The sequence below is a fragment of the Hordeum vulgare genome, chromosome 6H (assembly GCF_904849725.1).
Source record: "Hordeum vulgare subsp. vulgare chromosome 6H, MorexV3_pseudomolecules_assembly, whole genome shotgun sequence".
NCBI lineage: Eukaryota > Viridiplantae > Streptophyta > Magnoliopsida > Poales > Poaceae > Hordeum > Hordeum vulgare.
In genome coordinates, this window is record NC_058523.1 from 56,964,516 (window position 1) to 56,983,514 (window position 18,999).

The following is an 18,999-nucleotide window of genomic DNA, read 5'->3' on the forward strand; positions in this document are numbered from 1 at the left end:
CACATTGAGCTCATGATGATGTTCTACCGAGTGGGCCCAGAGATACCTCTCCGTCACACGGAGTGACAAATCCCGATCTCGATTCGTGCAAACCCAACAGACACTTTCGGAGGTACCCGTAGTGCACCTTTATAGTCACCCAGTTACGTTGTGACGTTTGATACACCCAAAGCACTCCTACGGTATCCGGGAGTTGCACAATCTCACGGTCGAAGGAAAATATACTTGACATTAGAAAAGCATTAGCATACGAACAATACGATCTAGTGCTAGGCTTAGGATTGAGTCTTGTCCACCACATCATTCTCCCAATGATGTGATCCCGTTATCAATGACATCCAATGTCCATGATCAGGAAACCATGATCATCTATTGACTAACGAGCTAGCCAACTAGAGGCTTGCTAGGGACACATTGTGATCTATTCATTCACACATGTATTACTGTTTCCTGTCAATACAATTATAGCATGAACGATAGACGATTATCATGAACAAGGAAATATGATAACAACCATTTTATTATTGCCTCTAGGGCATATTTCCAACAGGATTATCATCAAATAAAGTCATGACTTCTCCAATCCCACTTTCAATATTGTTGCAAATATCATATTCATCATGAGGTTTGAACAAATTTTCAAGATCATAAGAAAGATCATCACCCCAATCATGATTATTGCAATAAATAGTGGTCATAGCAAAACTAGCATCCCCAAGCTTAAGGTTTTGCATATTCTTAGCATGATTGTCACTAATAGAATTTATAGTGAAACCATTGCAATCATGCTTTTCATCCAAGGAACCCTCGTGAATCACTTCATGAATTTCTTCCTCACAGTTTTCAGATTCACGCATCTTACGCAAAACTCCAAAGAAATAGTCAATTGCCCTCAACTCACTAGCAATTTGTTCCACACGAGTGGATCTCTTAAAGAGACTAGAAAGTGGATGAGGATCCATATCGTTAGATTTTCAGCAAGCGAAGATGCAAGCATATTGAGGGCACATGGCACACAAGCGAACAGAAAGCAAGCGAGAGAAAAGGGCGAACGAAAAAGGCAAAGGAGAAAGGAAAATGAAAACGGCAAATGTGAAGTGGGGGAGAGGAAAACGAGAGGCAACTGGCAACAAAAGTAAATGCATGAGAAGAGTTTGTGAGACCTACTTGGATAGATCTTGATTTCTCCTCCCCGGCAACGGCGCCAGAAATACTTCTGATGTTTGCTGTGTATCCCTTGCAATGGCGCCAGAAATAGTTGTGTCGACGGCACCAGGAATCCTTCAGCAACGGCTACGCCTTAAGGAACTTCCTAGGCAAGTATGCAAAGGATTTCCCCCGTGGACTTGGAGCCTTGCGTTGGTGTTCCCTCGAAGCGGAAAGGGTGATGTAGCACAGCGACGACAAGTATTTCCTTCAGTTTGAGAACCAAGGTATCAATCCGGCGGAAGAGTATCTCAAGATCCTGCACAAACACAAAAGCTTGCACCCAATGCTATGAAGGTGTTGTCAATCACTTATAGATTGTTTGCCAAGCGAGAACTGAAAGCAACAAAGTAACAAAGCAAAGTAAAAGCGGAGATGTAAACGATGGATGTGAATAGACCCGGGAGCCGTAGTGTTTACTAGTGGCTTCTCTCATAAAAGCAAATAGACGGTGGGTAAACAAATTACTGTCGAGCAATTGATAGAACTGTGCGGAGTCGTGACGATATCTATGCAATGATTATTTCTATAAGCATCACGTCCGAAACAAGTAGACCGATACTTTCTACATCTACTACTATTACTCCACACGTCGACCGCTATCCAGCATGCATCTAGTGTATTAAGTCCATAAGAAAAGAGTAACTCCTTAAGCAAGATGACATGATGTAGAGGGATAATCTTAAACCAATGATAAAAACCCCATCTTTTTACCCTTGATGACAACTGCTTGATGTGTGCCTTGCTGCCCCTACTGTTACTGGGAAAGGTCACCACATGACAGAAACCAAAACCAAGCACTTCTCCCATTATAAGAATCATCTATACTTCTATACTTATACTAATTAGAGACTCCCTAAAAATTACCACATTAATTAGAAATTACCGGCCGTTCATCTACGTGGGGCCAAATTACTACGGTTTAGATTAACCGTCATAATTCCACAAGAAAAAAAACATGCAGACCTGTCACGGTTATAAGATGCAAAAATAGGAGCCGCTGATACGGTGGGTCCACATGAGCCTCCACACGTTCTAATACTGGAAAGTTAAAACCATATGCTAGCTATCCGATTCCATCTTTAAATGTCCTAGGTTTTTTCGATCTAATCGTTCTCACCTAGCAGTCCACGTTGCCCCGCCATCTCTCCCGTTTTCTTCCATGAAACGCCACCTCCTTTCTCTATCATGTTTTTGCTACTCCCCCACTTCTCCTGAGGCCGAAGGTTTGACCTTGACGGCTAGGTCTCCTATGAAGTGTTTGCAATGCTCCTGATGAAGGTACTCACCATCTACCCCCTCCATCTATTACCATTGACTGCCCAGCTAATTGAACTAGCAGGATTTCCGCATACACTACGTACCATAGGTCTGATCAAGTTGCAAATAGCTTTCACGCAAGACAGCTCCATCCATCGTTCTATTTTTTGTATGCGTCTACTTTTCATGCGAGGTAGCAATCACAACAAAGGCTCATCTCCTAGGTAGCTTTTGTTATAAACCTAGGTATTTGATTACAATTGTTTTGTCTCAAAATAGGACAATAACTTTTTTCTTCCGGTATGATCATATTTTAATAATTATTAACTGACAAATGGTGGCTGCAGTCTATGTAAGATCCACTCATTTAGCTTTGATCTTTACTGCCATCTATGGATTGTTGTTATATGTTGATGGCAGTCCAACTGAAATTGTTTCTTACAACTCTGCTGCTGCTGTGCAATCACTAATATTGAATTGAAGACCTTTGTTGATCAATCTGATAGTGACTTATGTTTATCTATATGAATATTTTTGCTTACTATATATGGGCATTCACTGCAGACCGAACTTGAATTGAAAATATGTTGATTAATCCGCAGATGCTTGGATGTCAGTCTACATATGACGACATGTTTTAATGATATGGCGAATGACGACATGGCAACCTGAGTGACCTAATGATGCGTGTTGGAATAGTGACATGTGCTTGTGGGCTTCAGGGCCCAAGGATGGTAGTCAGAATTACAAGAAGATGTCTTCCTTTATATGCATACTTAATTAGTTTAAGATATAGTTAATTAGTTTAAGCATCATTATAAGTACTACAATTCTTAAAGCGTAAGATAATAAGATATTCTCCGAAGTATTTAATTTTTTCATTTTTTTGTAGGCTTACTCCTAGCAGCTTTCTTCTTCACGAGGAAACTTTGCTCATGACTAAATAGGCGAAAAGTAAATTTTCCGAAACCACATATAATACAAATATGCAGCTCTATTGCCGAGTTACTGCCTAGCAATATTTTTCAGCTCAAGCAATCTTCGATTTATTGCCTAGAAATATTTTATCCAAATTCCATGGTTCCAATTTCACAGGCATGCTTCCATACATCTTAAAAGAAAGCGGTTCAGACAAATTCGGGAGCAACTCATGGAATGATTTATGTTGTTCGCATTTCAGTTTGATCGGACCGTCCCTTGAGACTTTGTTAAATGTTCTGAGATGCTCAGTAAATAACATGGCTGATCAAAAACCTTGATGCCCTTATGCTTCGTGACGATGCAAATCTCCTTTGTTACTGCTGGAGCTTTTATGTTCCATCGCTTTCCGCTGCAAATAATGATCATACAGAGGGTATATGATCATTTCATTTCTAGAATCCTGGTTGTCCTATGTTTGCAATTTTACTCGCTTAACAATATGATGGAATTCAAGTATTTGATAAAGATAAAGATACATGTTGTAGTTTAGGAAAATGGTAGGTTGTGAACATGATCCTGATTTTGTCTACTATTTCTTCAATTGTGTAATATATTCTGAGAACTAGAGTATTATATCCTTTTTCTCTATTTTTTAGTCCTACCCTTATCTTTTATTTGCTTTTTGCCATGGATTTATTCTCATGACGAAGTTGACAAAAGGTTAACCCTCTAAAACAAGGCATAGTATAAATATGCAGGTTACTTTAGTTTGTGGTTGATAAATTACATATTCGTCTTACCTATCAAGAAGACATTTTGTTTGTCTGGATCTATTGAAAGACTTGCTTTTCCTATGCATATTCTAATTTTCTTAAGATTTATTCCGTGACTTCATTTTACATATTATATGTATAATTATTTTATTATATTTGAAGAATGTCAGAGTAATTACAAAGTTCTAGATAAAGAGTGTTTTGTTTATTTAGTATTTATCTATCATGCTTCTGATTGTCATACCTAAGAACACATGCATGTTCTACCACATGATCCTTATTTATTAACCTGGACGATCTAAAGTTCTACGGAGTTTCCTTTATAAGCGCAAACGGTCGTGCACGAGGACTTTGAGAAGTGCCCATTGTTGAAAAAAAAAATCATCCTATTACAAGTTGTAGATACATTGGAGTTAAAATTAGCAAAAATATATGAACTTCTGTCTTCAAGTGGGTTCCATCTAATGGACATGTCAAGAAATATGTCGATGTTCATACATATTTTTATCCTTACGAAAAATATTCTTACCTTATTACCATGAGTTATGACCCTATATATACCAATTGGTAGACCTGCGAGACTATGTAGCAATGTTTGTGCACCTCGATTATGTGCATGTGGATAGTTCTTCCATACTGCCTTTGATACCTTTCTATGCTTCATTAATTTTTTTAAAAAAAGGAGGCTGAGCCTCGGCCTCTGCATCGAATGATGCATGCAGCCATCTTTATTACTTATTCAACAAAGATCTGACAAGTACATACATCAAACCATCCGAAGCCCCCTCTCACACCTACATACCGTGATAATGTGGAGTGCTCTCACTCTCCATATCTAAATCCGGTGTCGTCTCCGATCCACCCACATAACGTATCGGAACGCACAACCGGTGCAGCAGACCTAAAGCGTACACCACATGCACATGTTTTAAAAGCCGCCATCATCCTCGAACCGTTGAACCATCTTCAGGCGAGAGATCCGCATAATCCTTGTCAGTCCAGCCATCCGTCGACGCCACCACGGCGCCCAACGGCACCACCTCCCCGCGCTCGTCCATTCAAACGCGAAGACTTAGTAAGATCTGTCGTGCGTAGCACCTGCCGACCAGGCATGACAAAGCGTAGCACCTGTCTGCCAGGCATGACTTGACATCACCACTGAAGCTCCGTGGTGGACGAAGACGCTCCACCTCCTGCCACCGTCTTCCAGCACTGCTCCACAAACGATGCTCCCTAGAGAGGAACGACACCGCAATGCCGCCATCGTACGATCTGGAAAACCATATCCTAGGGTTTCCCTCGGAGCAGGACGAGTGGATCAACAATAGTTACAGAACGAAGCCTTCATCAAGGTAACGACTCACAAAGCCGCCATCGTTCGCCGTCGGCACGGTTTTCACCGGCAACCATGTCTCCCACCATCAGACCCGTCATCCCCCGCGGAGGGGACGCCGCCACCACCATGGTCCCAGGTAAGCCGTCGCCGTCGGCACCGCCAAGACCAAATTAGATCCGGCCAGCAAGCACCAGGAGAAGGCACTCGGAACCAGACTGGCTCGGTGGATCAGGCTGGATTACCACGCGACCCGGCCTCGGGAGCCGAAGCCGCCGCCACCCCGGGCGCCGCCGTCCAGGCTCTGGAACCCCGCCGCCACCAAGAGCCGCCGGCCGAAGCCACCGCCGTCCCGTGGGCCGTCGTCCAGGCCTGAGATTCCCGCCGCCACTGGTAGCCGCCGCCCCTGGAACGAAGTTGCCGCTCCGGGAACCGCCGCCGTCAGGCGCAAGATCCCCGCCGCCCCGGGAACCGCCGCCGTCGGGACGCAGGATACCCACCTCCATCTTCATCAAGGCCACAAGCCAGTGCCGTGGCTCCCTCTGGCAGCGGCGGAGGAGAGGGAGAGAGGGTGAAAACACGACGGCGGCGGTGCTAGGGTTTCCCCCGAGCCGCCAGGGAGGAGGCGACGCGGGGGACCTCAAGTTCTCTCTCGTCAATGCTTCATTAAATAGACACCACTTAAACTTTCAAGTTATTCACTTTTCAAAATCTAGCCCGTACGAACGTACGGGTTGACGACTAGTAGATCTAGTTGGCCAAACAAAACCCAAGACTCAAAGAGACTTACAAGGATATCAAATCATGCATATAAGAAATCAGCAAAGACTCAAATATATATCATAGATAATCTGATCACAAGTCCACAATTCATCGGATCTCGACAAACACACCGCCAAAGAAGATTACATCGGATAGATCTCCATGAAGATCATGGAGAACTTTGTATTGAAGATCCAAGAGAGAGAAGAAGCCATCTAGCTACTAACTACGGACCCGTAGGTCTGAAGTGAACTACTCACGAGTCATTGGAGGGGCGATGATGATGATGAAGAAGCCCTCCAACTACAATGTCCCCTCCGGCAGGGTGCCGGGAAGGGTCTCCAGATGAGATCTCGCGGAAACGGAAGCTTGCGGCGGCGAAAAAGTATTTTCGAGGCTCCCCCCATTTTTTGCGGGATATTTGGGAATTTATAGGCCAAAGACCTAGGTCAGGGGGCGGCCAGGGAGGCCACAAGCCTGCCCACCGCCGCCTCCCCCTGGTGGCGGAGTGGGGGCTTGTGGGTTCCCTGGAGCCCACCTGGCTTGGCCCAAAAGCTCCCTGGTCTTCTTTCGTTCGGGAAAAAAAATCATTTCGGGGTTTTTCTTCCGTTTGGACCCCGTTCCAAAATCAGATCTGAAAAGAGTCAAAAACACGGAAAAAACAGAAACTCGTACTTGGCACTGAATTAATAAGTTAGTCCCAAAAAGATATAAAAAGGTACATAAAACATACAAAGAAGGCAAGATAACAGCGTGGAAACATCAAAAATTATAGATACGTTTGAGACGTATCAATAGCCTTCTTTGCTTCGTACGTAGTCTCCCTTCTTTGCTTCGTACGTAGTCTCGGGCAATTCGTTATCCTTTGGAAGCTTGGGCTTCAATATTTTCAGTAGCTTCTCAAATCCCTTGTCAGATAAACCAGTTTTTGCCTTTCATTTCAACAGTTTCAGTGTGGTACTGAGCTTTCTGTTGCCGTCTTCGCAATTTGGGTACAACAACTTTTTATGATCCTTTAGCATGGCCTCCAACTTCAGCTTCTCCTTGTGTGCATCGCATTGTCTCTCTTCATCAAAAATGACCCGACCAAGACCATCAACGGGCTCATCTGGTGCCGGTTGTTCTTCACATCCTTCTTCGTTGTTGTCTTCCATTGCAGTATCATCGTATTCTTCAGTGAACATAGGATAGTTATCATCATCATCTTCTTCTTCATTGTCTTCCATCATAACCCCTCTTTCTCCGTGCATGAAACCTCTTCGAAGCACGTGGCCTTGAATGGTTTTCGATCTAGAGTACTCCTTCACGTTTCGACAATCAACACATGGACAAGGCATAAAATTATCCACTTTGTTTGCCTTAGCCACATCGATAAATTTATGCAGGCCTGCAATAAATACGGAACCACGTCGTTCGCCGTACATCCATCGTTTTCGTGCATCGATCTGCATCATACATGAATAGTGAAATGACCACCGTACATGGACACATGCAATGTTTTTGTATCAATTGCAGATGAAAAGGATAATGTTGCTAACCTCGGTCGAGGATACTATTTTGTGTGAACTTAAGTGTGACTCGGACATTAGTCCCGGTTCGTAATGTACTTCGAAGTGCGTCGGTCACCGTACATCCATTGGCGGTTCATCTGCATTATGAAATTAAGTATATCAAAAAATCATTGCAGAACATCATGAATAAAGAAATGACCAAATTAATAAAAGTTCATCATAACATTAAAACCAAAGCACAATAGTGATCAAATGTTATTATTGCAAAAATGATTACATAAAGTTCTCTCATAAAACAACATACAACTATGTAAACCATTTAAATGCAACAACAAATGCGATCAAAATCGCAACTAAGGTAACAATTGACCCAACAACATAATGATACCAAGCCTCTTTATCATTGGCATATTTTCTAATATTCCTAATCTTCAAGCGCATTTCATCCATCTTCAAGCGCATTGCATCCATCTTCAACCGCATTGCATCCATCTTCATCTTGCGACCATCGACGACACCGGCAACATGCAACTCCAGTTCCACATTCTTCTCCTCAATTTTTTTCTTCAAGTAATTGTTTTCTTTTTCAACCAAACTTAACTTCTCGACAAGAATTTCTATGTGGGTTGGAATTTCCGGTTCACATACCTCCTAGATAAAAAAAAATGTCACGTTGGTCGTCATAATTGTCATAAACACTAGATAAAACAAATAGTTATAAAAGATAATATATACCACATCCAAATCATAGACAGGACGAGGACCGACGAAGGCGGATACCAAAACCATCACACTATATAATAACAAAAGATAATGAAAATAAGTAATTTATACAAGTATCTATCTAATTCATACAAGTAAGAATTTTTTTCCTTTTAAAAAGAAGATAAGAACAAGATGCTCACCACGGTGGTGCTCGCGACAAGATCGGCGCGGGCGATCGACAACGATGAGGACGGGCACGGGACGGCACCCTATATATGTGCAGACTCTAAGAAGTTAATTTGAACTCAAATTTTGCATCTAAATCAAAATTACTCCCACATACACTTCTACACTAAAACCCACAAACCACTCTACTTCTAGAGCATTTGAAATGAGCTAAACTAGCAGTCAGATATGAAAGGATGAAGTAGCTAACCTTTTAGAACACTTGTGTAATTGGTGCACGGCCAAACCTAGATAAATATTGAGGAAAATGAAGCTTGGAGGTCGATCTTGGAGAGGAGAAAGCTTAAGTAGTGTGGCTCGGGCATTTCATCGAACACCTCATGTGCATGGAATAGAAGGGTGGCAAGAGCATGGCATGTATAACTCAACAGCCAAAAAACAGAGGAGAGGTGGGCAGGGGCGAGGGTATATATATGCAAAGCTTTAGTCCCGATTTTTGTCAAAAACCGGGACTAATAGCCTACCATTTAGTTCCGATTTTTGTCCCAAACCGGGACTAATGCTACGCGACACATCACGTGGCAGTTGCTGGATCTTTAGTCCCGGTTATTGCCCCGAACCGGGACTAATGAAACGAAACGAACCAGGACTATTGCCCTGGCAACTCGAACCGGGACCAATGCCTGACATTGGTCTTGGTTTTAATTTAAACCGGAACTAATGGTTTTTTCTGTTTCGGCCGAAAGACCCATTTTCCACGTTGGACAACTTTGGTAAGCAAATCTAGAAACACAATTTTCAAAAACCTGAATAACCCGATCTGAAATTTCTGGTAAGCTCATGTGGATCCATTTGATTACCGGTCGCTAGCTGATGCTATCAGGTCCAGTAGTTTGACAACTAATTTTACTCTCGTTTTTTCAGGTTTGTTGAAAATTCTCTCCCACACGATGTCTCAACTTTCAATTCCGAAGACGTGGAGAGACTGGGATTGCGCATATCAAATACGGAGGCTGCACACCGGTATATGTCGGTATTATGTACAATTATATTGCACATAAGGTCATGACTCGGCTTACGTATTTTTGTCTTGTCCGCCGGTTATTTCCTCCACAAATACTTTGACTTGGCAAGCATGCAGCTCCCCCTAATGTGTGGCTTAAGGACTTAATACAATGACTCTTGTTTGAATGGTTCAATGTTTCGAGAATATTTTGACTTTTATCCATTCATATTGTTTTCTAATGCAGGTTGTGTTTATTTTGTCGTGCAAGGACTTAATACAATGACTCTTGTTTTAATAGTTCAATGTTTTGACAGTATGCCAAGACTCGGCTGAAGTTAAAATGTTGGCCTTCTCGGTAAGTTATTTCCGAACTCAAGTTATATGAAGTAAGGTAGACTGACCAAACTATTTTGACTTTGTCATCATTGACTGCTGCAAGGTAGAATTGAAATGCTTTGACTAATCCATTCTATGTTATGCTTATTTCGTTGTCCATTAATTGACCTTTTTTCGCCAATGAGTGAAGGCTCTAAACGGATCAAACACCAGCATTAGAAAAAAATCCAAAGAAAAAACAAAATACAACCAAATCATCATAGAATCCTTCATCCACTCCATCTCGCACATGTTGATGGAGTGCTGAAGTTACCGCCATGGGAGTTGTAGACCTTCGTTATAATAGTAGATTACTACCTCCGTTCAAATGTATAGGACATGCGCATAGTTTTAGGTTGTCAATTTAACTAGTTAAATATAAATTATATGCAATAAAAAAATGCATATTTAAAAATACATCCGTGCATGAATTTAATGATATATTATTTATTATAAATAATATATATTTAAGTAGTTAAATTAACGACCTAAAACTACACGCATGTCCTATACACTTGGACGGAGGAAGTACTATCCACGCATACAACCAGGAAAGTTACTGATCTTTGTTCAAAAGGGCCAGCGACGTCGACCGCGAAGGATCCATGACTTGAAGAAGTAGAAGACATGTGGTTGATCACGCTTAGACGTCCACCGGAATCGACGGAATACAAAAAGCGATGCTAGCGGCGCCAAAGAACCACTGTAGCGAAACAAATACACATTCAACTTCCCTACATCGACCACATAGGGAAAGGCAACCATGCCTATCTGATCCAGTTTCTCGATGCGCAATGCAGGCACCACCGAAGACAAAGAAGCCTTGGGCGAGATATCTTATTATGCACCCCCCCCCCCCCCCCCCCCCCCGCGCGCGAAGAACCGAAGCAATAGACAATGGATACGTACTTGCACATCCGATCACATCACATCCAACCCAACGTCTCATGAAAAGTTAGAACCGTATAAGAAGCCGGAGGGGCCAGTAGCGGATCCACCACTAGGGCGAGCAGGGGCAAGTTGGTACACCACTCCAGCTTTGTGCCTGCACCGCAGCATACTGACTGTGTGATGAGGGGTCGTCCGGTGCTGCACTACACGTTGTATGGAATGCAACCCCATAAATTAGAAACAAAAGGAACACGGCGGGTCTAGCGTGTTTGATTCATTATTATTTTTACCACCCTAAATTTGATAAAGAACACAACGATTTTGTTTTTCATGTTAATAGATTTAGGACTTTGTTGGATGGCGTGCTAATAATAAACTAGGTGCATAGACATTGTAGTCTGTTTTTGGTTACGCCGGATATGGTGGTTTGCTTTTTATTTTATCTTTGTTCTCATTATTATGTTTTAAAGACTTGTGAAGCTAAGACTTTGTTTTAAATCTATTTTAATAAGATGGCTACATGCATCGATTGATGCAGAGGCCGGTGCTAAGTTCCTCTTTTTTTTCAAAAAAAGATTTAGAATTTTTTTATGTTCTTGATAGTTAAATTTTATGATTTTAATCGAGTACCCTAGCATTTGTAGTTTAAGCATGGGGCAAACAGGACGGACATGGAAGAACTAGTTGGAGCCCCAAGAAAGGGAAAAACTACAGCTCCCACCGGTAGATTGGCGCTTAACCGCATTCCCCATGCATCAACGTAACCAGCGGAAGAGGATGAAGGGTGACGGTGGCGTGGGAAGTGGAAACCCTAGAAAGATCTCCTAGGAGGGGTGGCGGCTGCTGTAGCATGTACGTACTTGTCGTGCAATGTCTTAATCAAATGGACATTGCTTGAATGAACAGGCTAGCTAGCTAGCTAGAATCGAGAAGCACAAGCACAGAAAGTCAACATTAGCGGGTGATGGACCAAGTCGTACCAACGGTGAGCTGGCTAGCTAGGGCTAGCTAGGTTGCACGAAAGGATCGGAGTGATCATCATCCACTGCACGGCAGAAGATATGCCATTGCATGTGATGCAATTCCCAGCTTGGTCGCAGATGCCATCGGGCGGTTATATATACACTACACCCCTGCATGCCCAGACACCATAGGCGCACGAAGAGCTGCTCGATCGATCAATTCCAAGTGTAGCTAGGCTAGGCAACAAACTAAACAGTTCCAGCTCTAGACGGCAGGCGGCGGCCATGGCCGATCTTCTGTACCAGTCCATTATACTCTCGGTGGTCACGGTGGTGCTGCTCCAGGTCCTCAAGCTCCGCATCCGGCCGAGAGCGAGGACGCCGCCGGGGCCGTCGAGGCTGCCGGTCATCGGGAGCATGCACCACCTCCTGAACGTGCTCCCGCACCGCGCCCTGAGGGACCTGGCGGCCGTGCACGGCCCGCTCATGATGCTCCAGCTCGGGCAGACCCCTCTCGTGGTGGTGTCGTCGAGGGAGATGGCCCGCGAGGTGCTCAGGACGCACGACGCCACCTTTGCCACCCGCCCCAAGCTCCTCGTCGGCGAGCTCGTCCTCTACAGCTACGCCGACATCCTCTTCTCGCCCTCCGGCACATACTGGCGCAAGCTCCGGCAGCTCTGCGCCGCCGAGATACTCAGCCCCAGCCGCGTCCTTTCCTTCCGGCACATCAGGGAGCAAGAGGTACGTACGTCGAGCCGATCTTCACCACATAATCGCATATATATTCATGCATGCACGTGCACCACTAACTACGAAATATTGCCTCCGTTTTAGAACATAAGGTTCATTAAAAAAATTATATGAAAAACAACTCAATATTTATACCTTTGACCAAGCTTATGGACTAAAATATCAGCATCTGCAATATACTTAATAGATCAAATATGCAAATATTTTTATGATAGATTGAATGATAGAAATTTGGTATTGTAGCTATTGATATTTTTTTCTTGTAAAAACTTTGTCAAACAAGTACTTACAAATTTGCGTTTTGAAAAAAAAAACTCATGCACCTTATAATATGGAGCTGAGGGATAGTTTCGATCGATCTTGCTTTTCTGCCAGTTTTGCACGCACCCTGACTGCTACATGAATGTTTTAGCTCTAGAAAATTTGCTTTTCATACCTAATACGGAATCCTTTGTGGAGAATTTTGCTATGCAACCAAAAAAAAGCAAATTTAGAAGAGAAGGTTGAAACCATCAAACGGTTCTCTTGGGCGCAAATGACCTTATAATTAAGTCAAGAGAATACTTTTCACCAACACATAGTTTTAACGTTATTTTCACATGAGAAAACATTTAGATGAAGTCCCTTTGCAAGTATTGTTTTCATCAAGTTTGAGTTGCTTACAATGTGTGCCACGTGGTTCTTTGCAAGTGTTGTTAACCCATATTGCATGGATTGTTTTTCTAATACATGTGTGAAACTAATTTGGTGTCGTAAACATTGACACACTTCTCAGTAGATTTCATCAAATTTAATTTTGTTTGATCTAGGATAAAACAAGGACTTTAATTAATTTGGATTGGAATATAAAAAACAGTTAAAAATCATGGTGCTAGATAGGAGATTAAAACAGAAAATGCCTATCTTTCGAGTTAACTTGGTGCTACAAGTCAACAATAATGATTGCTCGAGCATGACTATTAACTTAGTACTCCAACCATTTCATAATGTAGTCCATTTTTATTTTTCAAAAGTCAAAGATGTCACTATTTTTAACCAAGTTTTGGAATAAAATATCAACATGTAAAATAATAAATGAAAAATATATAAAAATATGCTCATGATGAATCTAATAATACTATTTTGTATCAATAATACTACACGCACGGGCAAAATTGAAGGACTTTCACGGACAACTTCGCATGCCTTACTCTAGTTGGCCCTCCCTGATATTCACGGACGGGATCGCCTTATTTAACCTAATCTCGGCCAATCAATTACTAACTACTCTGTATTCCTCCTATATAGCCCCGTAAGAGTATCATTGCTTATTTTGTATTGTGGATGTCGATATTTTTTTTTCTTAAACTTGATCAAACATAGACATATTGACCCTTCGAAAATAAAATATGCACTATATAATCCATTTTGGAATGAAGGGAGTGCTAACGACTAGGCACAAAGTAAAAGACACGTGGAAGATCTAGTTCAGACACATGCTTCAGTCTCATTCAAACATGTGAAAAAAATAAATTAAGCAGACGGTGCTGACTGCTGAGACAAGTGACATCTATCACAGAGAAAACTACTCCTACTTCTTTTGTCGCATAATATAACAATGTTTTTGTGATTAATACAGTGTCAAAAACGTTTTTATTATGAAACAGAGGGAGTAATTAATGCACTCTGCTACCTGTTGTCCATGTACAGATGAGCAATCAGGTACAAGACATCCATGCTCATGCGGTCGGGCCATCGACGCCGGTGGATGTCACCGCGATTTTCTCCGGCCTAGCGATCAGCATCATCTCCCGCGCGTCCTTCGGGAACAAGCAGAGGAACGCGCGGGAGTTCCTGTCGGCGGCCAAGACCGGAGTCACACTCGCCAGCGGCTTCAAGATCCCCGACCTCTTCCCGGCATGGCGGTCCGTGCTCGCCAGGGCGACCGGCATGCGCCGCACCTTGGAGGACGTCCACCGGACGATCGACTCAAGCCTGGCCGAGGTCATAGAAGAGAGGGAATGCGTCCGGCAGGACAAGGCCAAGAGCGGCAGCACGGCGGCCTCCGACGAGGAGAACCTCGTCGACGTGCTCATCGGCCTGCAAGAGAAAGGCGGGGCGCACCACCTGAGCACCAACAGCATCAAGGGCGTCATACTCGACATGTTCGTGGCCGGGATCGGCACGATCTCGTCGTCGCTGGACTGGGGCATGGCGGAGCTGATGCGGAGCCCGAGGGTGATGGGCAAGCTGCAGCGCGAGCTCCGGGAGGCGTTTCGCGGCAGGGCGGCCATCGGCGAGGGCGACGTCGAGGCGGGCGACCTCCCCTACCTGAAGCTCTTCATCATGGAGAACCTCCGGCTGCACCCGCCGGCGCCGCTCCTGGTCCCCCGGGAGAGCATCCACGCGTGCGAGCTCGACGGGTACGTGATTCCGGCAGGCTCGCGCGTCGTCGTCAACGCATGGGCGATCGGAAGGGATCCAAGGTACTGGGGAGAGGACGCCGAGGAATTCAAGCCTGAGCGGTTCGTGGACAGCCCCGTCGATTTCACGGGGAGCAGCTACGAGTTTCTGCCGTTCGGGGCTGGCCGGAGGATGTGCCCCGGCGTCTCGTACAGCCTCCCCTTCCTGCAGATGGCGCTCGTGCAGCTCTGCTACCACTTCGACTGGTCTCTGCCCGAAGGCATCGTGGAGGTGGACATGACGGAGGCGGATGGCCTCGGCCTACGCCGGAAGTCGCCGTTGCGGCTCTGTGCAACACCGTTCATCCCCGAGTCAGCGTGCTAATACAGTATTTTTTTTAATCAAACGTGCTAATACAGTTAGAAAAATATACCCTAGAAACAATAATAAAATGGTTATTATTATATTTTTTTTCATGATAATTGTCTATTATTCACGCTATAATTGTATTAACCGGAAACCGTAATACATGTTTGAAACATAGACCATAACATGTCCCTAGTGAGTTTCTAGTTGACTAGCTCGTTGATCAATAGATGGTCATGGTTTCCTAACCATGGACATTGAATGTCGTTGATAACGGGATCACATCATTAGGAGAAACTGTGATGGACAAGACCCAATTCTAAGCATAGCACAAGATCGTGTAGTTCGTCTGCTAGAGCTTTTCTAATGTCAATTATCATTTCCTTAGACCATGAGATTGTGCAACCCCCTGATACCATAGGAATGCTTTGGGTGTATTAAACGTCGCAACATAACTGGGTGACTATAAAGGTGCATTACACGTATCTTCGTAAGTGTTTGTTGGGTTGTTACGAATCGAGACTAGGATTTGTCACTCCATGTGACGAAGAGGTATCTCTAGGCCCACTCGGTAATACATCATCATAATGAGCTCAATGTGACAAAGGAGTTGGTCACGGGATCATGTGTTACGGAACGAGTAAAGAGACTTGCCGGTAACGAGATTGAACAAGGTATGGAGATACCAACTATCGAATCTCAGGCAAGTATCATACCGACTGACAAAGGGAATTGTATACGGAATTAATTGAATCCCCGACATCATGGTTCATCAGATGAGATCATCATGGATCATGTGGGAGCAAATATGGGTATCCAGATCCTGTTATTGGTTATTGGCAGAGAGGTGTCTCGATCATGTTTGCATGGTTCCCGAACCCCTAGGGTCTACACACTTAAAGTTCGGTGACGCTAGAGTTGTAATGAGAATTGTATATGTGGTTACCGAAAGTATTTCGGAGTCCCGGATGAGACCCCGAACGTCACGAGGAGTTCCGGAATAGTTCGGAGGTGAAGATTTATATATGGGAAGTCCAGTTTCGGTCACCGGAAAGGTTTTGGGTTTTATCGGTATTGTACCGGGACAATCGAAAGGGTTCCGGGGGTCCACCGAGAGGGGCCACCTGTCCCGGAGGGCCACGTGGGTCGAAGGAGGGAAGGAACCAGCTCCCTGGTGGGCTAGTGCGCACCACGAAAGGGCCCCAATGCGCCTAGGGGTGGGAACCCTAGGGCGTGGGGGCTGCCTCCCACCAACTTGGGAGCCAAGCCACCCCCTTGGCCGCCGCTGCCCCCTCCTAGGCCATCTAGGGTGGTCGACCACCTCTCTGTTCCTCCTATAAATAGAGGATGGGTGATAGGGCTGCGCACACACCTGAACCCTCTTCCCTGGCGCAGCCCTACCCCTCCACTTATCCTCCTCCGCAACGCTTGGCGAAGCCCTGCCAGAGAACCGCAAGCTCCACCGCCACCACGTCGTTGTGCTGCCGGAGCTCTCCCTCAACTTCTCCTCCCCCTTGCTGGATCAAGAAGGAGGAGACGTTGTCTAGTTGTACGTGTGTTGAATGCGGAGGCACCATTCGTTATGTGCTTGGATCGGATCTTCCGCGATTTGAATCACCGCGAGTACGACTCCATCAACCGTGTTCTTTCTAACGCTTCCGCTTAGCGATCTTCAACGGTATGAAGATGCATTCTCTCTCTCATTGCTAGCATCTCCTAGATTGATCTTGGTGACACGTAGGAAAATTTTGAATTATTACTACGTTACCCAATAGTGGCATCATAAGCTAGGTCTATGCGTAGATTCTATGCACGAGTAGAACACAAATAGTTATGGGCGATGATTTGGTCAATTTCCTTACCCTTACTAGTCCTATCTTGATTCGACGGCATTGTGGGATGAAGCGGTCCGGACCAACTTTACACGTACTCTTACGTGAGACAGGTTCCACCGCCTGACATGCACTTGTTGCATAAGTTGGCCAGCGGGTATCTGTCTCTCTCACTTTAGTCGGATCGGATTCGATGAAGAGGGTCCTTACGAAGAGTAAATAGCAATTGGCATATCATCGTTGTGGCTGTAACCATTAGTAGAAAACAGGTCTTTCGTTTGACCCTTTAGTCCCGGTTTGGTTTTGAACCGGGACTAGTGTAACCATTAGTCCCGGTTCGAGTGGCTGGAGACCTGATACGTCCCAAATGTATCTATAATTTCTGTTTGTTACATGCTCTTTTAGGTGACATTATTATGTGTTTTGCTACATTTTCATACCTTTTTACTAACTCAGTGCACCTAGTGCCAGTTTCTGTCTGCTGATGTCTTTTAATTGCAAGGACTTTACCCTAATTTTCAGAGCCCGAAAAATTTCAAGAAAAATATATATAAATCAGCATGACGGAAGCTTCAAGAAGCACCAAGATGGGCCATAGGGGCGCCAGGCCTCGCCCAGGCGGCCACCTGGCGTGGGCCCCCTCCTGGCCGCGCCACCAGGTCGCCTGGGTGGCGGATCTGCCCCTGGCGCCCTCCTTTGGCCTATATTTACTTCCCGAAGCGAAAACCCTAAAGAGATACCCCGCATCGCGAATTTCACCACCGTTCCGCCGCCGTAACGCTTCCGAGATCGGGAGCGCCAGGAGACCTCTTCCCGGCACCCTGCCGGAGGGAGGATTGACTTCCGGGAGCTTCCCCACCATCATGGACGCTTCCCGGACGTGCCGTGAGTAGTCCTCCTTGGACCATGGGTCCATGACCAACAGCTATGTGATGTCTTCTCTCCAATCTTGTGCTTCAATGCTTAGCCCTTGTGAGCTGCCCTAAATGATCAAGGCATCTATGTAATTCGGCTGCTCTTATTATGCTGAGTTTGCTGGGATCTGATGGATTATGAGATTATGTTTAGATTGTGATGAGTTATATATTTGGTTCTCCTTTTATATTTTGTTCTTGAGTAATTCATGCATGTTCTCCGTTGCTTTATATTGCTTTGGCCAAGTAGTAGATTGTAACTCCAAGAGGGAGCGTTATGCATGATTGTGGGTTCATGCCCCCTGAGGTCTAGCTTGAGTGACAGAAACATGAGACTAGGGGATGTGATGTTGCCACCAGGGAGAAAACAACGGTGCTTGTAACCACGGTTGCAAGGATTGTTTACCTTACGCAAAGTTTGTTAATGTAGTTGTCCGTTGCTTTGAGTTTACACTTTGGGTGGGGCTCGCAACTTAATACCAGCGAGATGTTCTGGATAGATATCTCAACGTGGATAATTAGTGAGTAGATGCTGATGGATAAACGGTCTACTTGTCTTGGCGTACTGCCCATACTTATGAGCCTCTAACTTTCTTGTAGCATGATTAGCATTGCGGTGCGTTTAAAAATCTGTCAATTGTCTAGCTGTAATTTGTTTACCCAGCATAGTTGTTTATCGTCTTTTGGGAGAGGGACATCACTAGTGAACATCATGGGACTCTGGTCCATATTTCCATCATTGTTTACACCTACACCATTTACTGCTTTTATTTCCTTTTCCGTTGCAATCACCATCGCTATTCTCGCTTGTGTTTGATCCTTTGCAAACAACAAGGCCGGAGAGATTGACAACCTCTCCGAACT

The 18,999-nt window shown here is 44.5% G+C and overlaps 1 protein-coding gene across 1 annotated transcript; it reads left to right on the forward strand.

The window, feature by feature from the left end:
- Positions 1 to 12,087: 12,087 nt before the first annotated feature.
- Positions 12,088 to 15,452, forward strand: LOC123404453 (premnaspirodiene oxygenase-like). The gene is made up of 2 exons (XM_045098386.1): positions 12,088 to 12,632; positions 14,331 to 15,452. Exons 1-2 carry the CDS (start codon positions 12,177 to 12,179, stop codon positions 15,405 to 15,407), a joined length of 1,533 nt encoding a protein of 510 aa, XP_044954321.1. The 5' UTR covers positions 12,088 to 12,176; the 3' UTR covers positions 15,408 to 15,452.
- Positions 15,453 to 18,999: the final 3,547 nt, after the last annotated feature.

Excerpts from the sequence above, each read along its gene's own strand:
- LOC123404453 (XM_045098386.1), top strand. The coding sequence starts at position 12,177 with ATGGCCGATCTTCTGTACCAGTCCATTATACTCTCGGTGGTCACGGTG. Across the intron at positions 12,633-14,330 it reads GGCACATCAGGGAGCAAGAG|ATGAGCAATCAGGTACAAGA; the intron begins GTACGTACGTCG and ends GTCCATGTACAG.